Source organism: Melospiza georgiana, chromosome 10 (genome assembly GCF_028018845.1).
Source record: "Melospiza georgiana isolate bMelGeo1 chromosome 10, bMelGeo1.pri, whole genome shotgun sequence".
NCBI classification, from domain to species: Eukaryota; Metazoa; Chordata; class Aves; order Passeriformes; family Passerellidae; genus Melospiza; species Melospiza georgiana.
Genome location: NC_080439.1, coordinates 17,199,809 through 17,225,844, shown reverse-complemented (window position 1 = coordinate 17,225,844; position 26,036 = coordinate 17,199,809). Strand labels below are relative to the sequence as shown.

The 26,036-nt window shown below is 47.3% G+C and overlaps 2 protein-coding genes across 2 annotated transcripts in view; one reads left to right on the top strand and one right to left on the bottom strand.

The window, feature by feature from the left end:
* Window positions 1–125: 125 nt before the first annotated feature.
* Window positions 126–13,795, bottom strand: LOC131087279 (zinc finger protein ZFPM1). The gene is made up of 2 exons (XM_058030782.1): window positions 13,717–13,795; window positions 126–1,454 (listed from the first exon to the last, which is right to left on the bottom strand). The coding sequence occupies exons 1-2, from the start codon at window positions 13,793–13,795 to the stop codon at window positions 127–129; spliced, it is 1,407 nt and encodes a 468-aa protein (XP_057886765.1). The 3' UTR covers window position 126.
* Window positions 13,796–16,216: 2,421 nt separating this feature from the next.
* The window catches only part of SGPP2 (sphingosine-1-phosphate phosphatase 2), a 33,691-nt gene continuing 23,871 nt past the window's right edge, over window positions 16,217–26,036 (top strand). The window contains exon 1 of the mRNA XM_058031452.1: window positions 16,217–16,426. Coding sequence (XP_057887435.1) covers window positions 16,217–16,426 — 210 coding nt within the window. The remainder of the gene's footprint in view (window positions 16,427–26,036) is intronic.

Below are 26,036 nucleotides of genomic sequence, written 5' to 3'. Positions count from 1 at the left end.
CCCGTCCGCACCGCCGCGGGGCCACCGTGACAGCGGGGCCGGCACCTGTCACCCCGCCCCGCCCGCGCCCTCACCCCCGCCCGGGGCTCCCGGAGCTCGGCCCGGCCCCGCTGGGCCCCGCCGGGGTTACGTGTCGCTCCTGCGGGCGGCCCGGCCCCGCGCCGAGCCGTTGGCCGCGGCCCCGCCGGTGCCCGCCTCGGGCCGGTACTTGAGCCAGCAGATGAGCCATGTGACGACCACGGAGAAGAGGGCGAGGATGCTGGCGACCGACAGGCAGATGGGCCCCACCGGCGAGGGCGATGCCGCGGCGCCGGGCGCGGCGTCCCCGCCGTACTGGTTGACGAAGATGAGGCCGGTGAAGAGCAGCACCACCATGGAGAGGAAGGAGACGACGACGCACACGCAGCCGGCGCTCAGCGCCGCCCGCTTGCAGCTCTGGCAGCTCTCGTAGCCGCCGCCCGAGGAGCGCGGCCCGGCGGGGGCGGGGGGCGGCGGGGCGAGCGCGGCCGCCGCCTCCCGGGCGCGGGGCGGGCGGCGGGGCGGCAGCGGCGGCAGGCGGTCCTGCGGCACCGGGTCGCGGGCCCGCAGCTGCGGCGGGCAGGCGGCGGCCAGCTTGGTGTTGACCGGGAGGCCGTGGACGCGGTGGTCGGGCAGCGCCGTGCGGTGGCGGCAGAGCGGGCAGGCCAGGGAGCCGCCGGGCGAGCGCCCCGGGCCCGGCTCGGCGCCGGCGGCGGGCGGATGCTGCGCGGCGCGCAGGTGCAGCTGGCTCAGGCACTCCTGGCAGAAGGTGTGCAGGCACTCCAGCAGCTTGGGCGCCCGCCGCTCCAGGTCGAAGTAGTTGTAGCAGATCTTGCACTCGTAGTCCTCCGAGCTGGGGGCGGCGGCGGCCGCCGGCGGCGCCGCCACCGCCGCCTCATCCTCCCGCCGCCCGCCCTGCCCTACGCCGCCCGTCTGCGCCGGCTCGGCCATAACATCTCGCCGGAGGGGGACGGAGAGAGCCGCGGAAAGGCGGGGAGCGCCGGGCCGGCCCGCGGGGAGCCGCGGCAGCCGCGACCCCGCCGCCTCCTGGCCGCGCCCGGGGGCTGCGGCGGGGCCCGGCGGGGAGGGCGGGGGACGGAGGGAGGGCCCGGCCGCCTGCCTGCGTCGCCCGCCGCGCTGGCGGTGCCGGGGGCTGCCGGCGGCTGCCGCGGGCGGGGGGCGGGATCGGCGCCGCCCGCCCCCGGGAGCGGCCGCCGGTGCGCGGCGGAGGCTGCGGTGCCTCTGTGCTGCCCGCCCGGCGTGCGGGGCTCGGCTCGGCACGGCACACGGCACACGGCACAGCACGGCCTCGCTGCTGGCTCGCCGGCGGGAGCCGCCCCCGCAGCCCGACCCGGCGGGGCTCGGTGCTCTCCCGCAGTCCCTCCGCCCTGCAGCGCGGCGGGGAACGCGCCTGGGTGCCGGGCAGCCCTTTAATCCTGGAGTGCGTGTTGTTAAAGCGTTCTGCGGGTTTTAACAGCTGACGAGGATTCCCCGCTGTCAGTATGCTTTGAGACCCGCAATTACAATGTCATGACGCTCGTTAGGCACGAACGCGGCAGGTGAAGGGTTAATATGGGAAGGCAGGGTGACATCTCTTTCATACACCGCAGCTCACAGGCTAACTGATATTTTACTGCTTTTCGGAAAGAACATTTTGTGCGCTGTGATTCTCGTTCATGGTGCATGCTGAGAAATAAGAGGTATTTTATTCCGGAAGCTGGAGGCCGAAGGAGCTGCTGGAGTTGTTATTTACATCCTGACATCACTATACAATTGAGAGCTTTCACCCAGTTTAAGGGAAAACATCCAAACAGTGAGATGCCCACAGCTGTAATGTTATATGTTAAACAACCTGATAGATTTCACTGCATCAAAGCCTGCGCTGTCTCCTCAGGGAACTCTCTGGAAAACTCTTTTATCTCAGGTGTAGCAGAGGCCATAACAGTGATTATTTCTCTCTGCAGTTCCGAGGATAGCTCTAGGCAAGTAAGGCCCGTGTTTCAGGTACTCTGCCTTGCCTTGCTGTCTGGCTAAAGCTGCATCCTGGGCAAATCCACTCTGGCCTGAGAGCTGTGTCATCTTGGATGCTTCTGCCCTCCTCTGCCGTGGGACATGCTGGATCAGGGGTGCTTCACAGCAAATGCTCTGAAAGCTCTCTCCTCCTCAGTGCTGTCTGTGTTGTTGAGCTCTGAGCGTTCTTGAAAAGCAGGGGAATCATTGTTTAGAAAGACTGACTTGTTGGAAAGATAAAAAGCAATGTATTTGTAAACTGTGATGACAGATGTGATGATTGTCCTGGCCAAAGGGGGAGCATATCTCAGCTTAGCATAAACTGAAATCATGGGCTAGAGTCAAACAGTGAAAAGTAGGAATGTTCTCTGTACAGAGAGACATTGTTTTATAATTTATATATATTTAAGACTAAGAGATGTCTTAAAATCCTTTAAAAATGTTGGTTGTGCCTCTAAAAAAAAAAGGTGACTTTTGTTGTTACTGTCCATAGTGCTGCTTGGTCTGTGCAGTCAAAAATTACCCTTGTTTAAAGGCCCACATTGGTTTGCAACCTCAGAGCTAATCTGTCTGATGAACTTGGACTTTTTCATCTACCTCTGGTAACTTCCTTTTCTAAAATGAAATCTCATTGTATTTAGTCATACATCCTTATATTCTAAAATGTATGTTTCTGGTTGTTTGTCTGTTTTGGTTTTGGTTTTTTTTTGGTTTGGGTTTTTATTTTGATTTGATTTGGTTTGGTTTTTTTGCTTGCTACTCTTTCCCAGTTAGCATCATCTTCCCATTTAATTAGTTCACTGTTAAAAGATGTCAGATTATCCCAGGCACTGCCCTTTTCTTTAATATTACTGCCACTTTCACAACTCTACAGCCTCCAACAATTTTCAAAACATGTGAAAGTCCTCAGATCCACACAAATATGAATTAACATTTCAAGTACTTTTTTTTGAGGCACTGTATCAAATGCTTTAATAGGGTCCAGATACATCAGCTGCATTTCTGGTTCAGAGTGCTTCACCCCTGCCTTTTGTGTTCTGAGTTTTCTTATCTGATGGATATCTGCCTTGAGGTCAACTGAAACTCCATCTAATAAGTATGTGAAAGTCAGCACTGGAAAAGCTTCCTGTAATTCAGGCATGAAAACTGCACAGGATAGACGGGGAAGTTGAGCATAACTGAAAAAATACTAATCATTAAAAACAGCTAAATGCAAAATTAGGATTAAATTTACTCTTTTCTGTGCTAAATCTAAGGATGGGGGAAACTGGTGAGTGGTCACAGAAACATCCTGGTTCCCCATCACCCCTGTGAGCACAGTGCTGGATAACTCAGTCCCACTCAAGCAAGGTTATCTTGTGCTGTGCAGTCCCTAGAGAATATTGTTTAGCACAGCATGTAAAGTGCATGGGCCTCACTCCTGGTGAGATGCTGCTTTGTTCTGGACCAGCACAACCCCTCTTCACCTCTTTGTTTCTCTAGTGGCACTTGCAGGTTCTGTCCTTGCCCTTCTGCTGGCACAGGAACTCGTGTGATGACACGGCCAGTCAGCTCTTGGAGACAATCCAGCTGAATGCTTTTTACTTTTTAAGTAAGTTTTTTCTGCTGGAACAGCTCAGGGAAGCAGGTTGTTGCCTGGGTGCATGAGGTCTGCAGCCAGTGGGAGGAAAAATGCCAGAGGCTGTGTGGTCAGGAGAGGAAATGAGGTGGGACCACAGCGCGGCTGAATTACGTACATTTACCTTGCCATGGAACCAAGCCATGAATGATTTCAGCCCTCCTGTCCCAGTCAGCATCCTGCCATGTGTGTGTTACAGCTGGGTCAGAGGCAGCTTGGCAGCCCCTGGCAGCCCTATCTCTGCAGGACAGAGTCCCCCTGTGTCTTTGGGAGGCTCTGTGTCCCATCTGCTCCCTGTGCCCGCTGCTGCCCTGGCTCCTCAGTCCCTTGGACAGGGAGGGCGCCCAGCCTGCAATTAAAGGGGGCTTCTTACCTGGATCCTTCAGGTGACTGACCCTGTGACTCTTCACAAGCAGAGGAGCTGGGCCATGAGCACTGGAAAATACCTCTGTGCTGAATTTGAAGACTTCCTAGGCAGCGAATTGAAGAGATGAAATATTTTTTCAGATTTTTGGAAAAGTTGCCGTATTTACAGAGATCCAGATATATTATCTCTTTTAGTCACTTTAATGACAATGAATGTTTATTTTTTGGATTGTCAGGTTGTAGGGACTGGTTTTTAGTGGGAAACATGTATCAGTTATTGTAAGAAAGCCCCAGAATGTGTCTGAGCTGATTCTGAGGGCTGACTTTTGTCTGAAACACTACAGAAGACTTTAGATGTTATTCAGCAGAAGTTGCGTTAGAAATTCAGTGCAAAAGTGGCAAACAACCCTTACAAAAGACACATTTTTCCACTTAATCTGCAGCTGGTAAGAATTGATTTTTAGTGTGGTAAATATCAGGCCTAATTTATTCCGTGCAGTGTGCCAGTTTCATGCTGGTGCAAGATTTGGTCTAAGAAGAGTTGTAACAGTATAAATTAACAAATCAATGAGTCAAGCCCAAAAGCTCATAGAAGAATCCTCCTGTTTTTCATAAGGGACATATTGACATACACCCGTGCAGCAATAATGTCATGTTAAGGTAGTTTAATTCCCCAGAAAGTCTGTGTTCTTATACAATAAGTGTTTTTCACTTTTGATGGGTGGTAAAAGATGTCTTATTTTTATGCCCCATCATTGCATAATAGGATGCTGCATCATCTTCTGCTTTCTTCACGTTGACATTTTATTTCATATAAAGTATTTCTGAATAATTTATAATTAAAGTGCTTTTCTACCTTTTCTGTATTGGAACTTCTGTAAAAGCTATTGCATGTTGGTCTGTTGCATTCAGTACTGAAAGGAACATTCACTTTCAATAATATTTGAAAATAGCCATTTCAGGGAGCTAAAAAAGAGAAAATGATTATTATGAGCAATTCTACATCAGTCACATCCATATAAAAATATGTAATCTCTTAATGTATGTAATAAGAAAGATGCAGAAGTAGATGCAATGTTTGACACCACTCTCCTACCAGTAAAACCTTTATTGTGTTGAATCTGCTAAATACTGTCCTGTTTCAATTGGCTCAGGAAATGAGAAATGTCTGAAGGACAGATCTTTGCTGACCACTCACCTCTTTTCTCCAGGGTTAAGGTCTCAGCTTCTCCTCCTCACACAGTGTTCACCTGCAGCCCCAAGCACAGACACACTCTGGCTGGTGTCAGTCTCATGCCAAATTGTATTGGCAATAAAAGGATGAGGGCTTAAACCTGGGGGTGATGCATAATTTCTGATGGGAATGATTTCTTGTTGTTCCCATCCATGTCTTTTCCATAATGTGTTTTCAGCACATCCCTGCATTACAACTGCATTACAAGCTTTTGTTAAGAAATAATGAGGAACCATTTGAAATTGTGAGGGCATGTCCAGCAGGTGCATCTCCTCCAACAGCTAAACTTGAACAGCACAAAGAGATCCCCACAGATGTGCTATCCACAGAAATGTTTGAGCTGATGGCAGATGTGGGCTGGCTCTGCAGTTTGGGGAGAGGTGGATCTGGGGTCCCCTGGGCACACCTGGCTTTGCTCCAGCCCATGGGAATTTCAGGTTGGATGGTTTGGGCTCCAGAGCTCCAAGACAGTTCCCATCTCCTGTGGTATGGCACGTTATTGATGGCTCCTTGGAGCAGCAACTGTCTTAGGGCAGATCTGCCCTGGGTCTTTGCAGGGATTTCATAAATCTTATACATTTTATAAATCTTTTAGAAAACAGTATTTAAATTGGTGCAGTCTTCCAGGTTGTCCTGTGTGGTGATGATATAATTGAATCAAGAATCCAGGAATTTCATTCTTGGATTTAACTGTTGGTTTTTCGTTTGTTGTCTTTTTTTTTTTTTTTTTTTTTTTTTCCAAAAAGGAACAAGCTAAAAAGAGAAAAAGAGGGAAAGCCTCAGAGAAGCCTTTTGTTTTAGCCAGCACTGTGTCTTCTGCAGTTCAGAGTAATGGTGAAAATTAAATCCAGCACTGGGTGCTGAATGCAGAGTGGGGCTGGCAGAGCCTGTTGGGGCTTGCCTGGAGCAGCAGCCTCTGCAAGGAGAGGGATTTCTGTGGAGCAGGGCATTTTTGGATGTGGAACTGCTGGTGCTCAGTGGCACCTTGGAGCTCAAAATTATGGTTCTGTTTGCCACAGTAAAGCAGCTGGGTAGGAAAATGTATAAAAACAAGATTAATAATTATTATTAATTGTGATTAGAGTAATTAGTGAATGCCGGCATGGCTATTAGCTCTTGGGCAGTTACTTTATGCTGCCCAAATTGTCCTTGCACTGCAATGACACAGTCTATGGAATCACTTTAACAGATTACTTAGTCCTTTTGGGAACTCTGTTTGGAAGACACAGTACACATTCCAGTTACTGATTTTATTTCAGGATATCATTGGTAACCTTGAGTTAAAATAGGGATGGTTATCTCTGAAGTGAAATCCTGAGCCAGTGAAGCTGGTTAAGAATTTTTGTCATCAGCTTCAAAGTGGCCAAGTTTTGTCCTTGATAATGACAGGGACATTTTTTTCTTTTTAAGACAGCTGGAAACAACTACTGTTGTTCAGACCACAATATTATGTATATATGCTTGAATCAGTTCAGAATGAGAAACAGATGCAGAATTTGGGATTTTTTTTTGCATTCATACTATTGCATATATGCAGATATTAAAATTTCAGTTAGTTTGTTTGTTTTGAGCTGAAGTGAACACATGGAAATTAACACATATTATACTGACTGGGGGTTTTGTGTAGAGAGAAAAATACCATAAAGTTTTAAAATAAACTTTAACATCTTCTCACAAGAAATAGCAAATTTAAACATTGCTTGACATGAGCCTAAAAACCTGCCTGGGTCTTTGCAACCCTGGAGAAGTCCAGCCTCTGCTTTTAAAAGAGGCAGAAAAGCAAAAAGCAAGTGTTAGGGGTGAATTGGGAACAATTCTAGATTCCAACAGAAAACATTGTTTTGTTGCTGTATCAACCATGTACTGAGCACTGTGTGCCCTTTGGTGCCTTCCCTCTAGGAAGGAAATATTGTAAAAATCCCTGACACAGGGAATTGATTGGCATCTGACTCCATTGCTTCAGAATGCTGAACACTCACTTTATTAGAACTATTCTATATTGTGATAATACTAAATTACATTAAAGAGAGATACTAACCTATACTCTATCATATCATGCTTACTTCTAACTTCTACCTTCCTTCTAACTTCTGAAAAACGCGTGACTGTCAGCTGATCCAACTGGTCACCTCAGGTAAGCAATCTCCAGAACACATTCCTCATGAGCACAACAAGAGGAGCAGCACATGAGATAAGAATTGTTTTTTCTTTCTCTGAGGTTCCTCACTGCAATTCCCAGGAAATATCCTTGGGAATTGTGCCTTGCTTTTCTCAGTGAAGAGAAATGTGGCCACAAGGAGATGTTCAGGCACGAGCAGGAACGGGGAAGACCTTGCACATGGAGGAAACCCCACAGAGCAGGGCTGCACAGCCTGTGGAGGAGGAGGAGGCTCAGGGGGATGCTCGAGCAGGCTAATGGGCTCTGCTGGACCAGCCCAGGGACTCAGACACCTGCAGAGATCTCCAGCACCTCGGGGGGATGCAGGCGGCCAGGGGGTGCTGCCAACTCCCGAGCTGCCCTGCCAGGGGACTGTAACCCCAGCAGGAGAGGGATATCTGATTTGTTCCTTGGCATCTCCTGCTCCCTTGTCCCTGCTGCTGGCCCCTCGTTCTCACAGTACTGGTGGGGAGGTTGAGAAGCTGCATTCTAATGGGCTGATTCCAAATTAAATATTTTGTAACAAAACCAGCTTACCACTGGGATGTCTTTCTGATGGGGGTGAGAACTCAGGATGTAACCTTTGGAGAAAAAACTCTTCAATTAGCTAAAAATGAGGTCCTAGCTGAGTCAAGAAAGAGATTCCTTCACCCCAATTTAAAATCTAAATTACATTAATTGAAGAGCGTATGGTTTCTGAGTTTTATGAGTAAGAATAACTGAAAATTGATTAAATTGACATTTCTTGTTCACAGTTGTTTTCCACACAAAAATGTGGACTAAATTTGTGGACCCCGCAGTAAATGCCAGTTTGGAAGAATTCCACTAGATTCATTGTTGCACCTTCCTTAGCCAGTATAGAATCAGACCCTGCATGCACAAGTTTTCTGCTTTTAGACCTGGGGGAATATAATCAGGATCCAGGCTGGGGTTCCATTCCAGATCAAGTCTTTCACATGCACACTATAAAATCAGTAAAAAACAAGCTTAGTTTGGCAGGCACTTCAAAAGAAACCTTTGGATGATTTTATCAACAACAGAAGAGGCAATTCGTTCTCCATGCTAGAAATCAACGTATATCTCATTTTAGGAGATGTGATCTATACTGACTGGAGGTTTTTTGTAGAGAGAAAAATGCCATATTTGAGAGAATTTTTCTTAGGACCACCTCAAGTCCATGTAAACACTTCAGCCTTCAAAAACCTTATCCCCTAATCTCAGAGAAACATTCTTGCCCAACATATTTAGATCAATATTTTTGGTTTATTTATTTATGTTGTCTTTTTGATTGTCTAAGGCTTCAAATAAGATTTTAGAAGTTTATCCCAAGTTTCTGTATTAATTCTGCAGGAAGCTTGAACATTGATTTAAGAGTTGTGGTTTGGATTTGTAGATGCTAATGCAAGAAAGCTCCCAAGGAATGCAGCTTCTCTCAACTCTTGCACTGAAGGAGACATCAAAACCCCTAAGGAAAGGAGCTAAAACCTGATTTTCTCTTCAGCCATTGCCAGGAAAGCTTCCAGCCAGATGGATGGTCTGTGATGGATGGTCAACAATCATAATTAAAAGTTCTGAGTGCCGCCATTGCTTTTCAAAACTGCATATTCCCCAAAAGAGCACAAATAAATAGAGCGATAATGGGGTGGGCATGGGTGTCTTATCTAAAACAATCACTGGATTTCTCAAGTCTTGTTGGCTTGCCCAGTGTGTGTGCAAGAGCCACAGTAAATGCTGCCCTGACACCCTCAGGTATGGTTGAACACCTCTCAGAGCACATCTGGCATTCAAAAGCTTGATGCAGAGGAAATATTTTACTAAGATACTTTAAACTAACTCCCCATGCAGTTGACAGAGTTTGCATTAAAGGGAGATAACCAATTACGGTCATATTTCTCTCCTGCAAAAAACGAAAGTTCAAACTCCCTTCTCTCCCCAGCCAGCCATTTGGTGATATTTAAACACATTTCAAGCAAAATGTTTGGTCTGGAATGAGGTATAGTAGAAAATCTCTCCTACTTTAAGTTATTAGAGGTGAAGGATCATATTTATGATCCTATTCTGCAGAGGGAGGAGGGAGCTGCCCAGGCAAGCCCCCTGCTCTATCTTGAGACACTATGGTTTCCACAGCACTTGAGTTTTTGCTTCTGATTTAATGTCTATCAAAGGTCAAATAAAATCCAGTTTGAATAAATGTTTTTAGAGGAAAAAAATTTAATTGCCTGCCCCCAGTTCAGTGAGGTCTCCACAAGGAGGTCTCTAAATGGAGCTTACCCCTGTATTTCTGTCTTCCATATGGGCCCTTTTCCTTTTTCCTTCCACTGATCCAAAGATGGTCACATTTTTAAGGGTTTGCAAACTGCTTCAGAAAGGAAGGGCGGGACAGGCTCAGGCTCTGGAAACACACTGGTCACACCTAAAAAACTTAATTTTTTCAGCTTAATTTATCCATATGGAAGAACAGCAGGGCCCCTGCTTCATCAGCATCTCAGTAGTAGTTTCTAGAATCAGGGGTAATTCACAGATTATTAAAGGTTTTTCCCACTGCCCTGTACAGGTAATTTCACAGCTTCCTCTATTTGAAGTGGATAACTTGTATTATTTTTAATGAATCAAGGTAAATGCTGTCAGGCCTCCTAATGGTTGTTTCTATCTACTATCCCTTAAAAAATGTACATATGCATCCTTCTTGGTTTGCTGCCAGTCAATCAATGTCACAGCATTGACAGATGGATGTGGGATTTTTTGCTGTCTTTAAAATAGGATCAATGACATTAAAGCTTGTCATGTAAATAGTAGAAATAAAGCAGAAAAACCCAAGAGCTATTTATGTTTTTTAGGATGACATCTGTAATGTGGGTGGCATAGAATGAAAAGTAAAAAAATTCAAAGCTGTTCATAATTGAATGAATTGACTGAGCATATATTTTTTTAGCAGTTTAAAAGGCATTAGTTATGCAAAGTCCATGCATGCAAACAAAATAAATGTATGAACTAAAGATAAACCTATGAACTGGTTGCACAAATCTCAAACCATTTATTTGCTCATTTTCTACTCCCAGCCTTTTTTCTCTGGACTGTTTGCTTCTGAACAGACTTTTTCCTGAAACTCATAAATTGCCTGAAAAAACATAATTTAAGAGGTCAGCAGCTCCCAGCAAAAGCCTCTGCTGCCCTTCACAGGATGCTTTTTGTTGGCTGAGACTCTGCAGGGACCAAACAACCCTGCTGGCCAGGCTGACCTGCCCTGGCAGCGCCCAGCTCCATACTGCAAATAGATTTGAGACAAAAGAAAAGAGCCCTACGTCTCTCGCATTCCAAACAAGTGTTTGACAGAGTGACTCATGCTGCCATAATGCAGGGATAAACACTTGGAAGACATAAAGCCGCAGCTTTAGGGCTGCTGGCAGGAAGTTTGATGCATGTAAGATGTCACAAAGAGAGGTTTCAAGGGGAGGGCAGAGAGGTGCCTGGCTCTCAGATCCATCCTCTGCTCTGGGCAGGAGGAGGAACCGTGAGAACATGCTGGGTACAGAGGGCATTTGGGAGGGCTCTCTGGCATGGCAGGGTAGAGCACTGCCCCCAGCCCTGGGGAGTGCCAGCTGTGCCCCAGAAGAGGGGCAGGATTGAACTCAGCAGTTCCTGTCCCTGCTTTTTGTTCAGATTCCTGCCCATTATCAGCTGACTGCTCCAAGGCTGCACACCGTGCTCAGGCTTCTGCTGTGCCTGTGGGCTCAGACCAAAACTGGCTTCTCCAGAATGATGGATTTCTTGAAGGAAAAGGCAGTCATAAAAAGCAGGGTATTACTCTGTATTTAATAATAATTACTGGAGAACTGTAATCTTGTCTCCATTCCTGCCCTTGCTGAATGAGGATTCATTAGAGAGCCCATGCCAGGAGATGTCTCAGAATGAAGCAAGCAAAGGGACAGGATGTTTGCCCAGCTGTGCCCCTCCAGCAGAGCTCTTGTCTCTTCAGCAAAGCTGCACTGCCAGCCTGGCCTTTTCCAGGGGAGATGGTGGTAAGGGTCTGGAGCTGCTCACCCTTAGCAAAGACCCTCCCAGGCCCTTTTCCAGCAGTGATTTACAGAACCTGCTGAATTCCCTGGTCTTTGTGCCATCCCTTCAGTGCAGGCACTGAGGGCTGTAAGCAAAGATCACCAAAGATCACCATGGGAGCTGCAAAAAAACCACTAAAAACCCTTTCCACAGCTTCAACCCTGGGGTAACACTCAGCCCAGAGAAAGTGAAGTTTTTACCATTTTAAGCCTAGAATGTTGTTGATAAAATCAGATTTTTTTTTTCCAGAGAGCTTGTATATGATATTTTAAATCAAGACAAGTCAATTCTTATGATAGTTAAGTTTTAAAAAATTCTTAGGAGTTAAGTTCAACATTTCAAAACAACATTATTCATTCCTCTTCTGCTGTTGTCTCCTAGAACACTGCAATAGCAAAGATGGCCTACAAATAACCAGAAACATTGTGAACACCTCCAGGAATTTCACAGTAGACATACATGCAATTGAAGTGTTCAAGTGATATGGTGCAAAATAATTATTTAAATAACACGCTAATCTTCACTGGAAATTAGCAATACCATTTCAAGCAATGCAAATCATAAGCAATTACATGGAATTATCTGGTTACTTACACTGCAAACAGAAAAGTTAATTATTTCTGCCCAATACAGCACCCACAGCTTCAGCACATTCCCTTTCTTGCAGTTTTTGGAGCTTCTTTCATCTTCCCAAGTTTTAAACTTTGCTTTGCTTTTGTACTTACATTCTCTAAAACTGAAAATGCAATCACATATATATAAAATAAGCATATTTTAATAAAATTATGTGAGAATTATTAACAAATGGGTCTACAGTTCCATTTTCCCCCATGTCTAAAGTTGTCTAAGGACTTGGTGAGCAGTTTGGAGCCCAAAGGACTCATGAATTTAACACACATTTTGTGCTGAGGCTTTACATTTTCTGACCATCTGTGACAATTGCTGTGTGTTCGTGCCTTGAAGGCTGCAGAGGGATCACAGGGTCCAATCTTTCTGTATCACTCAACTAAACTAATGAAGATATTGGCATAGAAAACATTTTCTCTTAGTCAGAAAAGGCCTACAAAATGTGCAGACTTGAGACTCATTACAGCTGTGCAGACTCCTGTTGAGATTCTTTCTTTATTGACCTTTCCTGCAATTTTTTTCTCTAAAAACATTTCTTCAAACTGGATTTTATTTGACCTTTGATAGGTATTAAATCCAAAGCAAAAACTCAAGCGCTGTGGAAACCATAGTCTCTCATGTGTTGGTTTCCAAGGGCACTTTCTACAGATTTTTTTCATCTCTTCACCATATTTCAAAATCTTCAGTTCTTCCAGCTAATCTGAGTAAGCTCCATTTTCTTGCCTGCAAGGTTAGTGGGTGGTTGGGTCTGACATTCAGTACTGAAAGTCTCAGATCCAAAATAATGTGTTCAGTAGCTTGTCAACTAAATATAATGAAAAAGCAAAAGTCTTATAAAAAGAGTACTTGTAACTTGTAGTATTAAAGCATACACATTTTAATGGTTTCTTTCTCAGCAGAAAGAGTAAAAAATGCAAATTGCCAGAAAATGGTGAAGGCAGATGAAATTAAGAGTCGGGCTCTGAGTATGCTGAGAAAATGTCAGAGGAAATGAAAATGTGGGATGAAGCTGAGGAGAAAATTTGTTCAAGCCTGTTTAAATACAATGCTGTGGTACTCGGTGAGTTGGTAGGATTTCTGTCTTGACTTATGGCCAAAGGATGTCTGTGTGTGTGTAGGGTTTCTGAGTGCCACCCCTCCCTCTGGCACAGCCACATCTCACTGCCACGGTCAGTGGTCCCAGGCCAGCGTGTGCTGATGTGTGCAGCTCTGCCCTGCCAGATCCTCAGCATCCCTCCAGGTACCAGGGACCCTGCCAAGGCCTCTCCCTGGCACCAGACACATCTCACCAGGCAGTGGCTCTCCACCTACTGCAGCAGCTCCAGCAGGGGCTTCAATTTGTTCATGCTCCTGTCGCTTCAGTGGTTTTTTGTTTGGAAAGCCACAGTTCTGACAGTTGTGTTTGTAAATCATAAGGCACTGCCTCCTCAGAGGGATCTCAGCGGAAAGAACTCTGAGTGTGAGCTTCCACAGTGAAATGTGGCTGCTGTCTGCAGAGTGACAATAAAACCTGTGCTATATTTTGCTCCTCCAGATACATTCTCTCAGCCTGGGGGAAGACAAGGCTTGTCTGGCTGTCAGGATTGCAAACTCAGGCTGACATCTGAAAACTGAGCTGTGCTCTCCTACCACCATCATCCACCCCCAGCCCTGGAATTTGTACTTCACTCTTAACTTTGTTGATGCTGAAGGCAAAATTATCCACCATCGTGACAATGACACCCGTTGTTGTCGAGGAAATGCCTTCAGCACAAGGCACTATTCTCAGCTTTCTCAAAAGTTATCTTTTGTATTCTCATCTTTCATGCTTTTCCTCAGCCCAGAGGTGATTTTCTTCCCTTGTGAAAATGTAGCTAAATACTAACCAGCTATTAGTGAGATATTTTGGCTCTGGATGAGGCAGTTTCACTAGATAAAGCTCTAAAAGCTTTTTTTTTTTGCTACTGGACAGTTTATAAATGACTTTTTTTAAACACTCTGAGAATCGTACTCATGTAGACTTTTGCAGTGCCATTGATTCCACTGGCATATTAAAATTAACAATAAGTAGAAATTTCCCCCTTACTTTTTCCCTCTACTAAGTTTAGAGTGAGTTTGATTAATAAAACCTGAATCCTCATCAGCTGGATGCTGACATCCTCACTGAGACACATTCCCACTAACCTACGTGTGCACCTGCAGAGGAATTAGGGAGAAGCTGGCTGTGAATGCTGAGTTCTATTTTAATACCTGGGAAGTATGATAATGACATGACTATGTAGGCAGATGAGATAAATATTGACTTGTGGTTGACAAAGAGATGTTTTAAAATACCCACCGAGTGCTGGCTCCAGCCATGTACTTTCATTCCTGCTTTCCTGCTTCCCACTGTGTCCCTGGATGAGATCCTATCCCACTGGCATCAGTGGCAAGGCTCCCAGCTGCAATTTTACTGTAATACAGCCCTGTAAAGGGCTGTAATTTTGCTCTTCAAATTAACATGTTACAAATTTTTGTGCTTTTTTCACATATCTAGGAACAGGGAAAAAAAAAAATTTCCCAGGTACTTATGAGTGCACCTAGTAAATACTACAGCTGTTAAAAAACAAACCCAGAGGCAAACAATAAATAATTGCCCCAAGTAAAAGAGTACAAACACATAACCTGCACAGGCTGCCTCCCTCCTCAGTCCCTGTGAGCTGGTTCTAGCAGGGGAGCCCTGTCATCATGGCCAGGGCTGTGTGTGCACACCAGCAGTGAGGAGAGCACCCGACGCAGGATGGTTGGGCAGACCTCTGCCGACAGAAAATTGCCTTTGGAGAAGATAAAAGAAAATGAATCACACAAACAATTAAATGAGATCTATGGAGTCTGCCCCAGATTGTGGATGGGGTGATGAAGAGCTGTCCCTGGGATTCCTCACAGAGGCCACGTGGCCCCAGCCCAGGCTGGGTGATGAGATGGCTCTGCCATCTCTTATCTTGAGAGTACTCATGGAGCCTGGGTGAGCATCTCCTGCAGGCAACCCAAACTGTGGCACAGGGACACACTGACTTGTTAAAAAAGCAAAGGAACGTGGCTTTGGTTCTAAGTGTTCTAGAAAAAAAAAGCTTTGATGTCCCCTTGCATAATTTAAGCTATTTGAGAATGAAAAAAGGCAACAAACTTTAAACAAGTGTATGTTGAGCAAATAATGATTGTGCAATCCTTGTATAAAATATATTTCTGGGAATAGAAATGGGCTGTTCTAAAAAGAAAAAAAAATTTGCACTGGTGGAACTAAGGTGCTAAATGTTTTAAAAATAGGAATCAGCAGGGATCACCTGTGGCAACGTTTGCAGCCCCATAACTTCAGGGGCATCTTCCAAAGGATAACTCCTCTTTTTCCTGTAGGAAACCCCAGGGCTGTATTTAAGGGAGAAAATATTCAGAGATGTGTCCTTACAGGTGTATGTGTACACATGATGTATACAATGCAGGTGTGCAAATATTTGGGAAAAGAAATAAAAGCTGATTCCAAAACTGGACAAAATGAAACTGGGGACAGCTCAGGCTGTATTTTACAGAAGATGAGCCCATGCAGCATGGCATCCACGCCTGTTTTTCCCAAAGATCTTGGTGCGATTTAGAGCATTCTATCTTCAGGGAGAACAACATGGCAGGAATAACACCAAAGAAAAGGAACACGCTGAATGTCCTGTCCTCGCCGCGGGGGGCACCGCGGGGTTGGGAGGCGCAGGGCCGCCAAGGGGCGCTCCCGGGCGGGGCAGCGCACCTGTGCGGGGCAGGGCGGGGCAGCGCACCTGTGCGGGAGGGGCGGGACCTCGCACCTGTTCGGGGCGGGGCGGGGCAGGGAGGGGCGGGACCTCGCACCTGTGCGGGAGGGGCGGGGCAGGGCGGGGCGGGACCTCGCACCTGTGCGGGAGGGGCGGGACCTCGCACCTGTTCGGGGCGGGGCGGGGCAGGGAGGGGCGGGGCAGCGCACCTGTGCGGGAGGGGCGGGACCTCGCACCTGTTCGGGGCGGGCCGGGGCAGGGCGGGGCGGGACCTCGCACCTGTGCGGGAGGGGCGGGGCGGGATCTCGCACCTGCCCGCGGCCCCGCGGCCGGCGGGGCGCGCTGGGGCCGCGCAGCGCGGAGCTGGCGGCAGCATGGCCCGCCTGCTGGGCACCCTGCGCAGCTCCCAGCCCGTGGCGCGCTTCCAGCGCTCCTGTGGGCTCTTCCCCGCCGCCGAGGAGGGCGGCGGCAGCGGCGAGCCCGCGGAGGGGCCCCGGGACGGCGGCGTGTGCAATGGAGCGGCCGCGCTGCGCCGCCCGGCCGGCGCTGCCCCCGGCGGGGTGCGGAGCGGCCGCGGCCCGCAGGTGAGTGCGGGGGGGCCCGGCCGTGACTCAGCAGAGCCGCCCCCGGCACCGAGCGCGCAGGGATGCCCCGGGAGGGTCCCCCCGCTGCCTGCCGCCCGCGGGATGGGAGGAGGGAAGAAGGGTTGGGGCTGGAGCGGGGAGCGCTGTGCGCTGCCGCAGCCCGGCTGCATCCCGGCCCCGCTGGGGAGGCGTCTGGGGGCTCTCGGCGCTCCCCCATCGCTCGGGGTGGGGCGCTCGGGGCGAGCGGGAGTTCCCTGCGGAAGGGCCTGGGGGGCACCGCGGTGTGGCCCCGGGATGCGGCAGGGAAGGAGCAGCTCTGCTCTGTCTCCGAGCGGGGCGCACCTGCCGCGGTGCTGCGCTGCTCTGCCCGGCCCCTGTCCCTGCCCGCTGCCCAGGGTGTGCGGCTGTGCCCCCAGCCCCTGCCCACGGCTGTGCCCGGCCCCTGCCCGCTGCCCACGGCTGTGCCCGGCCTCTTCCCGCTGCCCACGGCTGTGCCCGGCCCCTGCCCCTGCCCGCTGCCCACGGCGTGGAGCTGTGTCCCCAGCCGGGCCCGGCGCTGCCCGCTCCGGGCTCAGCCGTGCCGGTGCAGCCGAGCCGCCGATGCAGACATGCAGCGCTTCCCGCTGGCCAGGCAGGTCGCGGCGTTTCCCGGCACAATCTGTAATTCCCCTGTGTATCAGAAGGAACAGGGAAAGGTATGATGCAAGCCGTGTGTACAGGTCGGACGACCTGCTTTTTGCCTTACTGTAATGACTCGAATTCATTAGCAGATGGCTTTGTGGTGCCTTTTGGAAAGCAGGTGCGATAATGGGCTTTCAAATGCTACCTGCGACATAAACATGGAGCAGTCATGAATGTCACAACTCTACCACTCCTTCCCTTCCGTGCTATTTTACTCTTCCCTGTTCCACATCTGGTGCTCAGATTCCCATTTCAAGCATCTAGAATTCTTCCTTAGCTGCTGCTTGACTCTTTCTCGATTAGATGTAGTTCAGTCTGTTCACTTCTGAACTACAGTAAGCTCTATTTTGGGTAAACTATGCAGATAATTCACTAAAAGATTTATTGTCACTGCTTTCTTTTGAACAGTGACATAGTTCGTGTAGCAGTGTTGATACTAAATCCTGTCCAAGTTAATGCTCCATGAATGCAGCTGTTCACCTTGAGCAATTGTTTTGGGATTCATGAAGCAAGGCACAATTACCTTTATGTGAAGGGTGAATGCGTTCTGCTTGAGACTCCATGAAACTTGGAGATAAAAGCAGAAGGATTTGTTTCCACAGAATTATGGCACTCACTTCTGAAACATGAAAGTTGGGTTCAAACACCCCCAAAATTGAGATGGGAGAATAGATTGAACAGCGTTTCAATGAAGTGCTAGAATTATAAAGACATGGTCTCTGTGTTCCTTTTTATCTAAACTGGGAATGAAAAGTCCATTTTTACAAGGAGCATCTTCTGCAGCCTGATAAGAAATGTGAAAAGTGAATTTAGATCTCCCTTAGGCTGAGGCACAGACTCTCTGCTTTGTTGCTAAATGACCTGGGGTTACCTTGATGTATCTGCAAGTAAACAGGTTTAGGAATCTCATTTAAATAGCTAATTCCTTGGCCCTGAATTCTCTATGGATAGTGTCATTTTCTTGCCACTAGCTGCAGGTGTTTGCAGAGAGGTGCTGAAGTGCTGCTCCTGCATCTCCCTCCTGGAGCCTTGTGTGGCTCTGTGCTCATCCATCCCTTCCTGAAACTTGGGAGTTTTGGAGTCATTGTCATCAGGACAGTTGATTTCTAGAGGGTTGTAACTTCCACACTGCTTTGTCTTTACTGTCACAACTGTCTTAAAGATCCTCAGGTTCTCCTGTGTAAGCTCTTGGACAACCACTGGGTTCCACCTGTAAAACCAGAGCCTTTTGCAGGCAGTGAAGATGTGAATGGCTTACTGGATGATGGGACTGCACAGCTCCAAGTCTGCAGGACATCCCCTCTTTCTTCAGTGCCAGCTCTCAGGCCCCTGCATGTGACCTGGATTGTGTGGCAGGGTGGCCCAGCTGAGGGCTGGGGGCAGTTTGGGAGAGGATGGACACAGTTGGTAGGGAAAATGCTGTACTGCATGGAGAGGAGAGAGCACGTCTCAAAGGGGTAAAAAGACAGAACAGCTCTTCCTCTGGAAGGAGGAGGCTTTTAATCATTGCAAACATTTGTGCCAGGAGTGCTGCTCGCGATTCATCACTGTCTTTGTTTATGTATAACCTGGGCATGAAGTGTGTGTTTAAAAATAAAAGCCACAATGCCTGATTACAGTGGGCAGCAGCAGCATGAGTGGCAGTGTTTCTGAATCTCTGTAAATCAGTCCTGCCTGCCCCACAGGAATTGCCATGAGATTAGACAGGGAATGAAGTGCTTAGATGTGACAGCTGTGGCTGTGTGCAATTCTTAAATGTTGAATCAGTCACCTAGCCAGTGTGCTTGATGTTCCTTGGTTACCAGATCACTCAGAATGACTTTTTAATACCTCAAATGCAAACTCTGGTGTCTGTGGATGATAGAGAATGGTGCTAATCCAACACACTAACTGGACTTGGACCAGATATTGAATATATGGGCTTGTAGTGGACAACCTGTCTGGGTTTATTACTACAGAAGACAAGAAAGCAACTCCTTATAATTATCCTGTCTAATACTAGTTTCTTTTTTGTACTGCTTTCTATTATTAGTTTGTTTCACCAGAAATTTATTTCTGGAACAGCTGAAAGCTATCTTTTCCTGACACTTTATAGGAAATCCTCAAGCTGTGCTCTTAAAAACATAAATATACTACCTGAAGCTGGTGTTCTGTGAGTGGCCAAATAAAGGCCATATATATTTTAAAAGTGGAACTTTGCTTATCTCTAATCTCCTGGTGGACTTTTGCTCCTGAAATTGATAGCCTTAATGAAAGGGTACGAAAGAAAACAACAGCCTTCTATTCAAAGTTCTTTGTAGAGATTTGTTTGTCTTTCTCCACTCTTCCTCTCCCAGATGCTTTATCTTCTCAAGATCTGTCTTCCTGCCTTGCAGAGAGTACAGTTCATGTTTACACTGTAGTTATTCCTTAACTGTCAGACCTGCTCTGAGCTGGCACAATGCTTACAGACTGCCTGGTGCTGTTTAGTGATTGTATGGCTCCTGCTCATGCTGTAGGTGAGGAGGACAATAACCAGGATCACAGCCAGGTGATGGTAGCAGAAACAGAGAAGGTGGGTACAAAGTGCACCTCCATCTCAGATATATTACAGTCCCCAAAAATGTGGTAAATTACTTGCAAGATATAGATGAAAACACTGTTTTTGCTGTGATGGGATGGTTGGTAAACTGAAGCATGTTTGCTCTAGAGCCTGAGTTAAGGTCTCTCTTCCATGGTGGTCCCTTGCAACAGATTTTTGCACCAGCCTCAAAGTATTGCTTTTTCACTTTAAATGGTTTTGCAGGCTTGCTTTGTTTCATGTTGTTTCCCTTTCCATGCAGCAGTGAGTTGGTGGTAGCTGGGATAGGTTCAGCAGGAGAGGCAAACCCCTGTGAAAAAAGCCCACGAGCACTGCTAGGAGGACAGGCTCTAGTGCTAACACTTTGTGCCCCCAGAGAATACAGCTGAACTTTTGGAAGCTCCTCAGTTTGGAGCTGCAGCTGGGGAAACACGAGCTGCAGTTTCTGGTTTCAAGGGGCTGAGCACAGGGCTCACATTCCCCATCATTGCTCTGGCACTCCATGGTCAGATCTGCCCTTCCTGGAGAAGGTGGGAGCTCCACCATGCTGCAGGTGTCCAGGCCTTGGTTTGAGGCACTAGCAGCCAGTGAGGGATGGTGTTCATCTGAATGAATGAGATGGTTTCATGGAGGGTTTTGGCCAGCCCTGAGTGAGGGTCCTTTGGAAGATGACAACAGAATCACGTCCAACTTTCAGATAGTGTGTGGCAGCCCTGGGTTTGCCTCTCCTCAGGGAGCAGCCTTGCATCCCCTCTGCAGAACAGGCTGCAAAGACAGCTCTGTGCTGGTTGTTACCATCTTATCTTCAGGATCCTGGAGATGCTCCAGGACCCTTCAGGATCCACAGGAGCTTGTGAAGATTTGCTGATTGCAGGTGATGTCCTGGTGGTGCTGAGAGAGTGGGTGCTGGCACAGGGGCACACGAGGGGCTGTGCTGGCAGCCCAGTTCCTTACACTGATGATGATGATGATGATGTGCTTCATGACTCAGTGCTTCCTGGCTCACAGCCCGAGTCATCTTTTTGGAGGCCACTGGACCTCATAATGAGGAGCTGTCAGGATCCCGGGATTAATTCCAGTGCTTGGAGGTGAGCCACTCACTGCTTCATAATTCTGCTGACTGTCTTGGGCCATTACTTCAGATATCAAGCAGAATAATAAAAGTTAATCTGCTGTTGTTTTTCTCATTTTGGTCTCTGGAGAACAGGAGTACATTTAACAAACAACAACCAGAGAAAATGTGTTCTGGAAAATCCCTTTGGACAGCCAGTTCTTTCAATTTATCTCATTTTTATGCTCTGCAGGGAATGTGTATGGGTCATCTGGGCAGGGGAAAGTGACTAATGGCTGCTATAGCAAGTAAATCTGAGGTCTAGAGCGTACAGGTAGTGTTGTCTAAACCGTGATTTTTTTTATTTAAAATGTCTGTTCACTTTCTTGCTTTAAAGGGTGTCAAATCAGTCTGGTTTGGTGAGCACCTGTAACTTACTTTCTCAAGGTAAACTGCTATTGGTCTAGATGTAGAGGACTGTGAGTGCTTTACTATGGACCTAAATTGCTGATTTATTTATTTATTTTATTACTAAATTTTGGAATATTTATTACTCGATATAAAAATAAAAATATTTTATTTAATCCTTCCTTTTGAAGACAGCTGGCAGCTGCAAACCACTGTCAGTAGGGTTCCCTGAGCCTGTGGGTTCTGGCACACAGGAAATGGTCACTATCAGCCCTGGTCAGGTCATTTTTATCCCCTTTGCATCTTGCTCCACTGCATGGAATTGTGGCTGCTTACTTAAGTCAACCACTTTATGAGGTGCAGTGCCTTTAGTGTTCCTAATTGCCATTTTCTTTGCCAAGCGAGAGTGTTGGGGAACTTTGTTTTACAGGTGTCCATGTCGGACACCTCAGTTGTGCCACAGGAGCAGAGCCTGGATGTTTGCAGTGGGAAGGGCCCAGCGGCATTGGCAGTGAGGAACCTGTTCCCTGACAAATGTACAGCCCACCCACCAGGGTGCGTGGCATGCAGCTAAGGGCAGAGCAAGCAAAGACTGAAAGAAAGGTCTAGGGAGGAGAAAGGAATCCCCATGGAAGGGCAGTGACACCCATGTCACCTGCAGGTGTGAGGTGCCAGGGTGAGTTTTGAACTGGGACTGACTGAAGTGTCAAAGCTTGCAAGCACCTACCAAAAAGTGCCACCAGCTGGTGCCAAGCTCTGCTGGCTGGGGGAGTGCCAGGGGCTGCCCTCATTCAGAGGGGCAGGAGAGCCAGGCCTCGCAGCAGCACTTGGAAACATCAGGTTGGTCTCTTGTGTGTTGCTCCATCAGAAAGAGCTGACATCAGCATGGCCTGCACTGAGTGCAGCTAATAATGAGGCAGCAGGTGAATGAAGGACATCTTATCTGCAGCTCTCCTCCCAGGGCAGGCTGGCTGCTGAGCTCTCCTCCCATGTGCCTCTCCACAGCCACAGCTGCAATTTGGACACATCCCTTGTCCTCACAGAACTCTGTGCCTTTGGGAGCTCAGGGACAAGGCACCTGTACACATGTGATGGTATTTAACCCAAGTTCTCAGCACTACCTTAGGAAACTGCTCTTTGACTCCAATCCTGGAACCATCTGCTGGCAAAAATGTCACTTCACCCTGTGCTGGTCCCTGATTGTAAGAGATTAAAACAAATAGTTTAGCTGGCTGAAGATGATATGGTGTTACTCTGTTTGTTCCAGAAGCTTTGCTACTCTGTGCCTCTTAGAACAGACCTCTGCCATGGAGCTAATCTTTGTGCAAAATTAGCTGACTGGATTCACGGTGCTCCTGTGTAGAAAAAGTGATTAATCTATGGTGTCTATTCCAGGCTAAAGTTAATTTCTAAAAAACAAAATCTTAAAGTGAGAACAAGCTTTTTGCTCTACAAAGAAATGTAACAGTGAAGTCCTGGTTCTCCATGGTCATTGGCCACTTCTGCAAGGTTTTCTTGGGTTGGATTAGGTCAGGTTAAGTGAAGCTTTTCTTGAGGGTCTTCTCAGACCTTGTGTGCTGGGGCAAAAGTGAGTGATAGGCTTCCCATTCCTCCTCCTCAGTCTCTCTGCAGAGCACCTTGGGTATTCAGCAGCCATGCAGGCCCTAGTAACACTCTGACTCATTTGCTTTTGGCAGAAAGTCAAAACTAAAAGAAGGTGGTGCTTGAGGGAGATGGGTGGGTGTGCGGGCAGGGTGACCATCTCATGCTGTGCTGTGGCACATCCTTCTACTCAAAACCAGTTTTAGTAACACTGTACCTTTGGAAATATGAAGTACAGTAATTTTCAGAGGAATCTGATATCAGTTTTGAAGCTGGAATCCCCTTTCTGAACTGCCTAAAATTTGCTTCCTCTCTTTCTTAATTTGCCTTTTCCTCCCTCTGTCCACAGACACTGATGCTACCTAATCCTTAAAACACCTTTCTCAGACATTTCCACGTGCAGGCTCTGTGTTGCACCCCACAAAATTGCAGTCTAATTCTCGTAAATTAAAATGCAATTAAATAAGCCTGTTCTTCCACTGTAAAACAGGGAAGAAGGAAGCCTTTTCCTTCTGCCCTTCCCCTGCCTGCCTCTCTTGCCCTGTTGTTTCCACATTGCACAAATTGGCCAGTTGGAATGTGGGAGGATGCTGAAGTGCACCCACCACATCTGTCAGGGCAGCTGCAAGAGCCCAGCCTGCCCAATCTCAGCCTGGCAAAGCAGGACTCGGGGCATGAAGGAGGTGAGCTCATCAGGAGAAGTGCAGCCCTATTTGTGCTGCTGTTGTGCAGCTTTCTTGGCAGAAAAGTGCTGCAGATGCACATCAGTGATTTGTAACAAAAGCGTCAGAGCTGGGCTCCTGGAGTTACTCCAGCAACTGGAATGACCATGAGAGGAACAGCTTTCCATAAAGAGTGGGCAGGGAAATAAATGCAGAGGTGTTACCCTCCATGCTGGAAAGGTGCCTTCAGGTGTGTGCTCAAAAGTCTGAAGATTATGGTGGAAGGTTAACCTATTGGAATTCCTCAAAATTATACTGCAAGAAAAGGGGTGAAACATAATTCTGATGCCATGACACCACGGTGTGGAGGGAGGTCAGACAGCCTTGCCTTTTTAATAGCAACAAGAAAAAGCTCCTAAGTATATGAGCTGGTAGGTTTGAGGTTTGGCTAGATGATCTTTAAAGGTTCCCTTCCAACCTAAACTATGATTCTCTGAAAGATGGATGTCAACATGGATTCTATGATTCTCTGAATCATGGATGTCAACTCTCCAGGCCTCTGCTAAGAAAGGAATATAGGAAGTTAAATGGCCTGTGAGTTTGAATGTCACCATGGACACCTTTTGATGGGAAGTGATGAGAGTCTCTTCAGAACATGTTTCAGAGCCACGTGGAAATCACCAGCTGGAAATGCAGGTGTGAGAGGCATGATGCCTGTGAGAGGAACTTAGAAGAAGGTGCAGGTAGGCTGGAGGACGAGAATTGAAGTCAAATAGTCTTGTCGAGCTGAAGATATGATTGAAAAATGACTTCTATTTAATAGGTGCAGGTACTTATTGAAGAAGTAGGTTTAGACTAACTGTAGAATGGAGCAATAGATGTGGTAGAGGTTTCATGGAGGAAAAAAGTTGTTTGAAATCACAGGTTTGACATGATTCAGTGGTGACAAACCTCTGAAATCTGCCACAAAATGAATGATATTGTGCAGGACTGTTCCTTCAGCATTGCTGAAGTGTCACATCTGATCTTTGGGCTCTGTAATTCAAGACAGGTACTGTGTCTGCAAAATGCTCAGTACCTCCTGTAAGAATTACCAGGTGTTTAGGGAGTGAAGGAGTTATTTTTTGAATGCTTATAACAACCTTCTCCTGTGCCAGCCTTCACAGGAAGGAAGCAATTTGTTCCTTGTCTGCAGTAGATAAGAAAATAGCCATAGGTTTCAATTTCAGCAAGAGTTTCAGGCTAGATGACAGGAGAGCAAAGCTCTTGGACATGGCCTGGAGCAAGCAGTGGAGTTTCCAGCTCTGTTCAGTAAGGACAGGCTAGACACACTTGCACCAGAGTGGTGGGAGTGTAAGCCACCCATCCCTGGTGGACAAGCTGGACCAGCCTTGGTTTGGGCTGTCTGTCAGGAAATGTGAGGCTGTCCTTGCCAGTGACTGCTGGCATGGTCCTCCACAAGCAATCTCAGCCTCCTGAGCAGCCACTCCCCTTTCTGTCTGAAAGAGACTTTGGTTTCTTTAAGACAGCTTTCTTTAAGGAAGACAACATAATCAATTTTTCCTTCCTTGATTCTTCCTATTAATTGCCTAAACAAATGCTCTGTCAACACTGCTCTTATGTTATTCCACTTTATATTTAAATGACTTGGCAGATTCTGTTACTTCTACATGTGTTCCTCCAGCACAAGGAAGGAGGCTCATCATGTTTCTTCTAGAGCAAGATACAAAAATAACACCTGGAATTCAGTCTATCTCCCAACTACTAAGCAGAATGGAAGGAAAACAATATGAAGATTACAAAAATGAAATCTTCCCACATTAACTGCAGTGTCTTAACTGTGTTCTGGACCCATCCCAGCTTCAGATGTGCAGATGTGTGCATCTGTCTCAGCTGACCATCCCTCACAGGCTGAAGGCAGACTTTGGATGAACACATACTGATGTGTGGTGACTGGATGGGCATTGTGCCCAGGGGGGCAGTGTTGGTGAGAGACCTGCATGTACCTTTCCCAGAGTCTGTCTGGGTGGGCTCAGCCTTTGCTCTGGCAAACCACAGCCCCTTTCAGCCTGGCTGCTTCCAGCCATCCCTGGTGCTGCTGCCTGTGCAGCACTGCTCTGCTCCTGTACCTTGCTGAGGATTTTATCTAATGGCCTTTTGGAATGAGTTAAGAAATTGCTGAAATGCTCCCAGGATCCTGCCTGAGTTTTAGGCTGCCTGCTGGTTCTTTACCTGAGCCCACTGAAAGTGCTGTGACTCTGTGGCTTGAAGGCTGAGCATTGTTCTGTCTCATGCAATGGTTATCTTGATTCTGCATCAGCTGATGGTTCCAGGCCACATCCCTGCTCATTAATCCAGGAGTTCCTGCTGCTGTCTTTGCTTGCACAACAGCTGGGAGCTGGATGTGTCCTCTGTATGCTGCACAACAAGGGCCCACTGCAACAGCAGAGCTGGACAAAATTTTATGACATTTAAGAAGGATTTTCTTGTGATTTCTGTTTGTCTCCATCCCCACATTTCTGAGGTTTTGGTTGGCTCTAGGTGTTCCTGCAACAACACCCTGTAAACCTGGACAGCTATTGAAAACTGGCTGCCTCGTGTTCTGCAGAGACTAAAAAATTTAATTCCTTGTTTTAAAGCATTTAA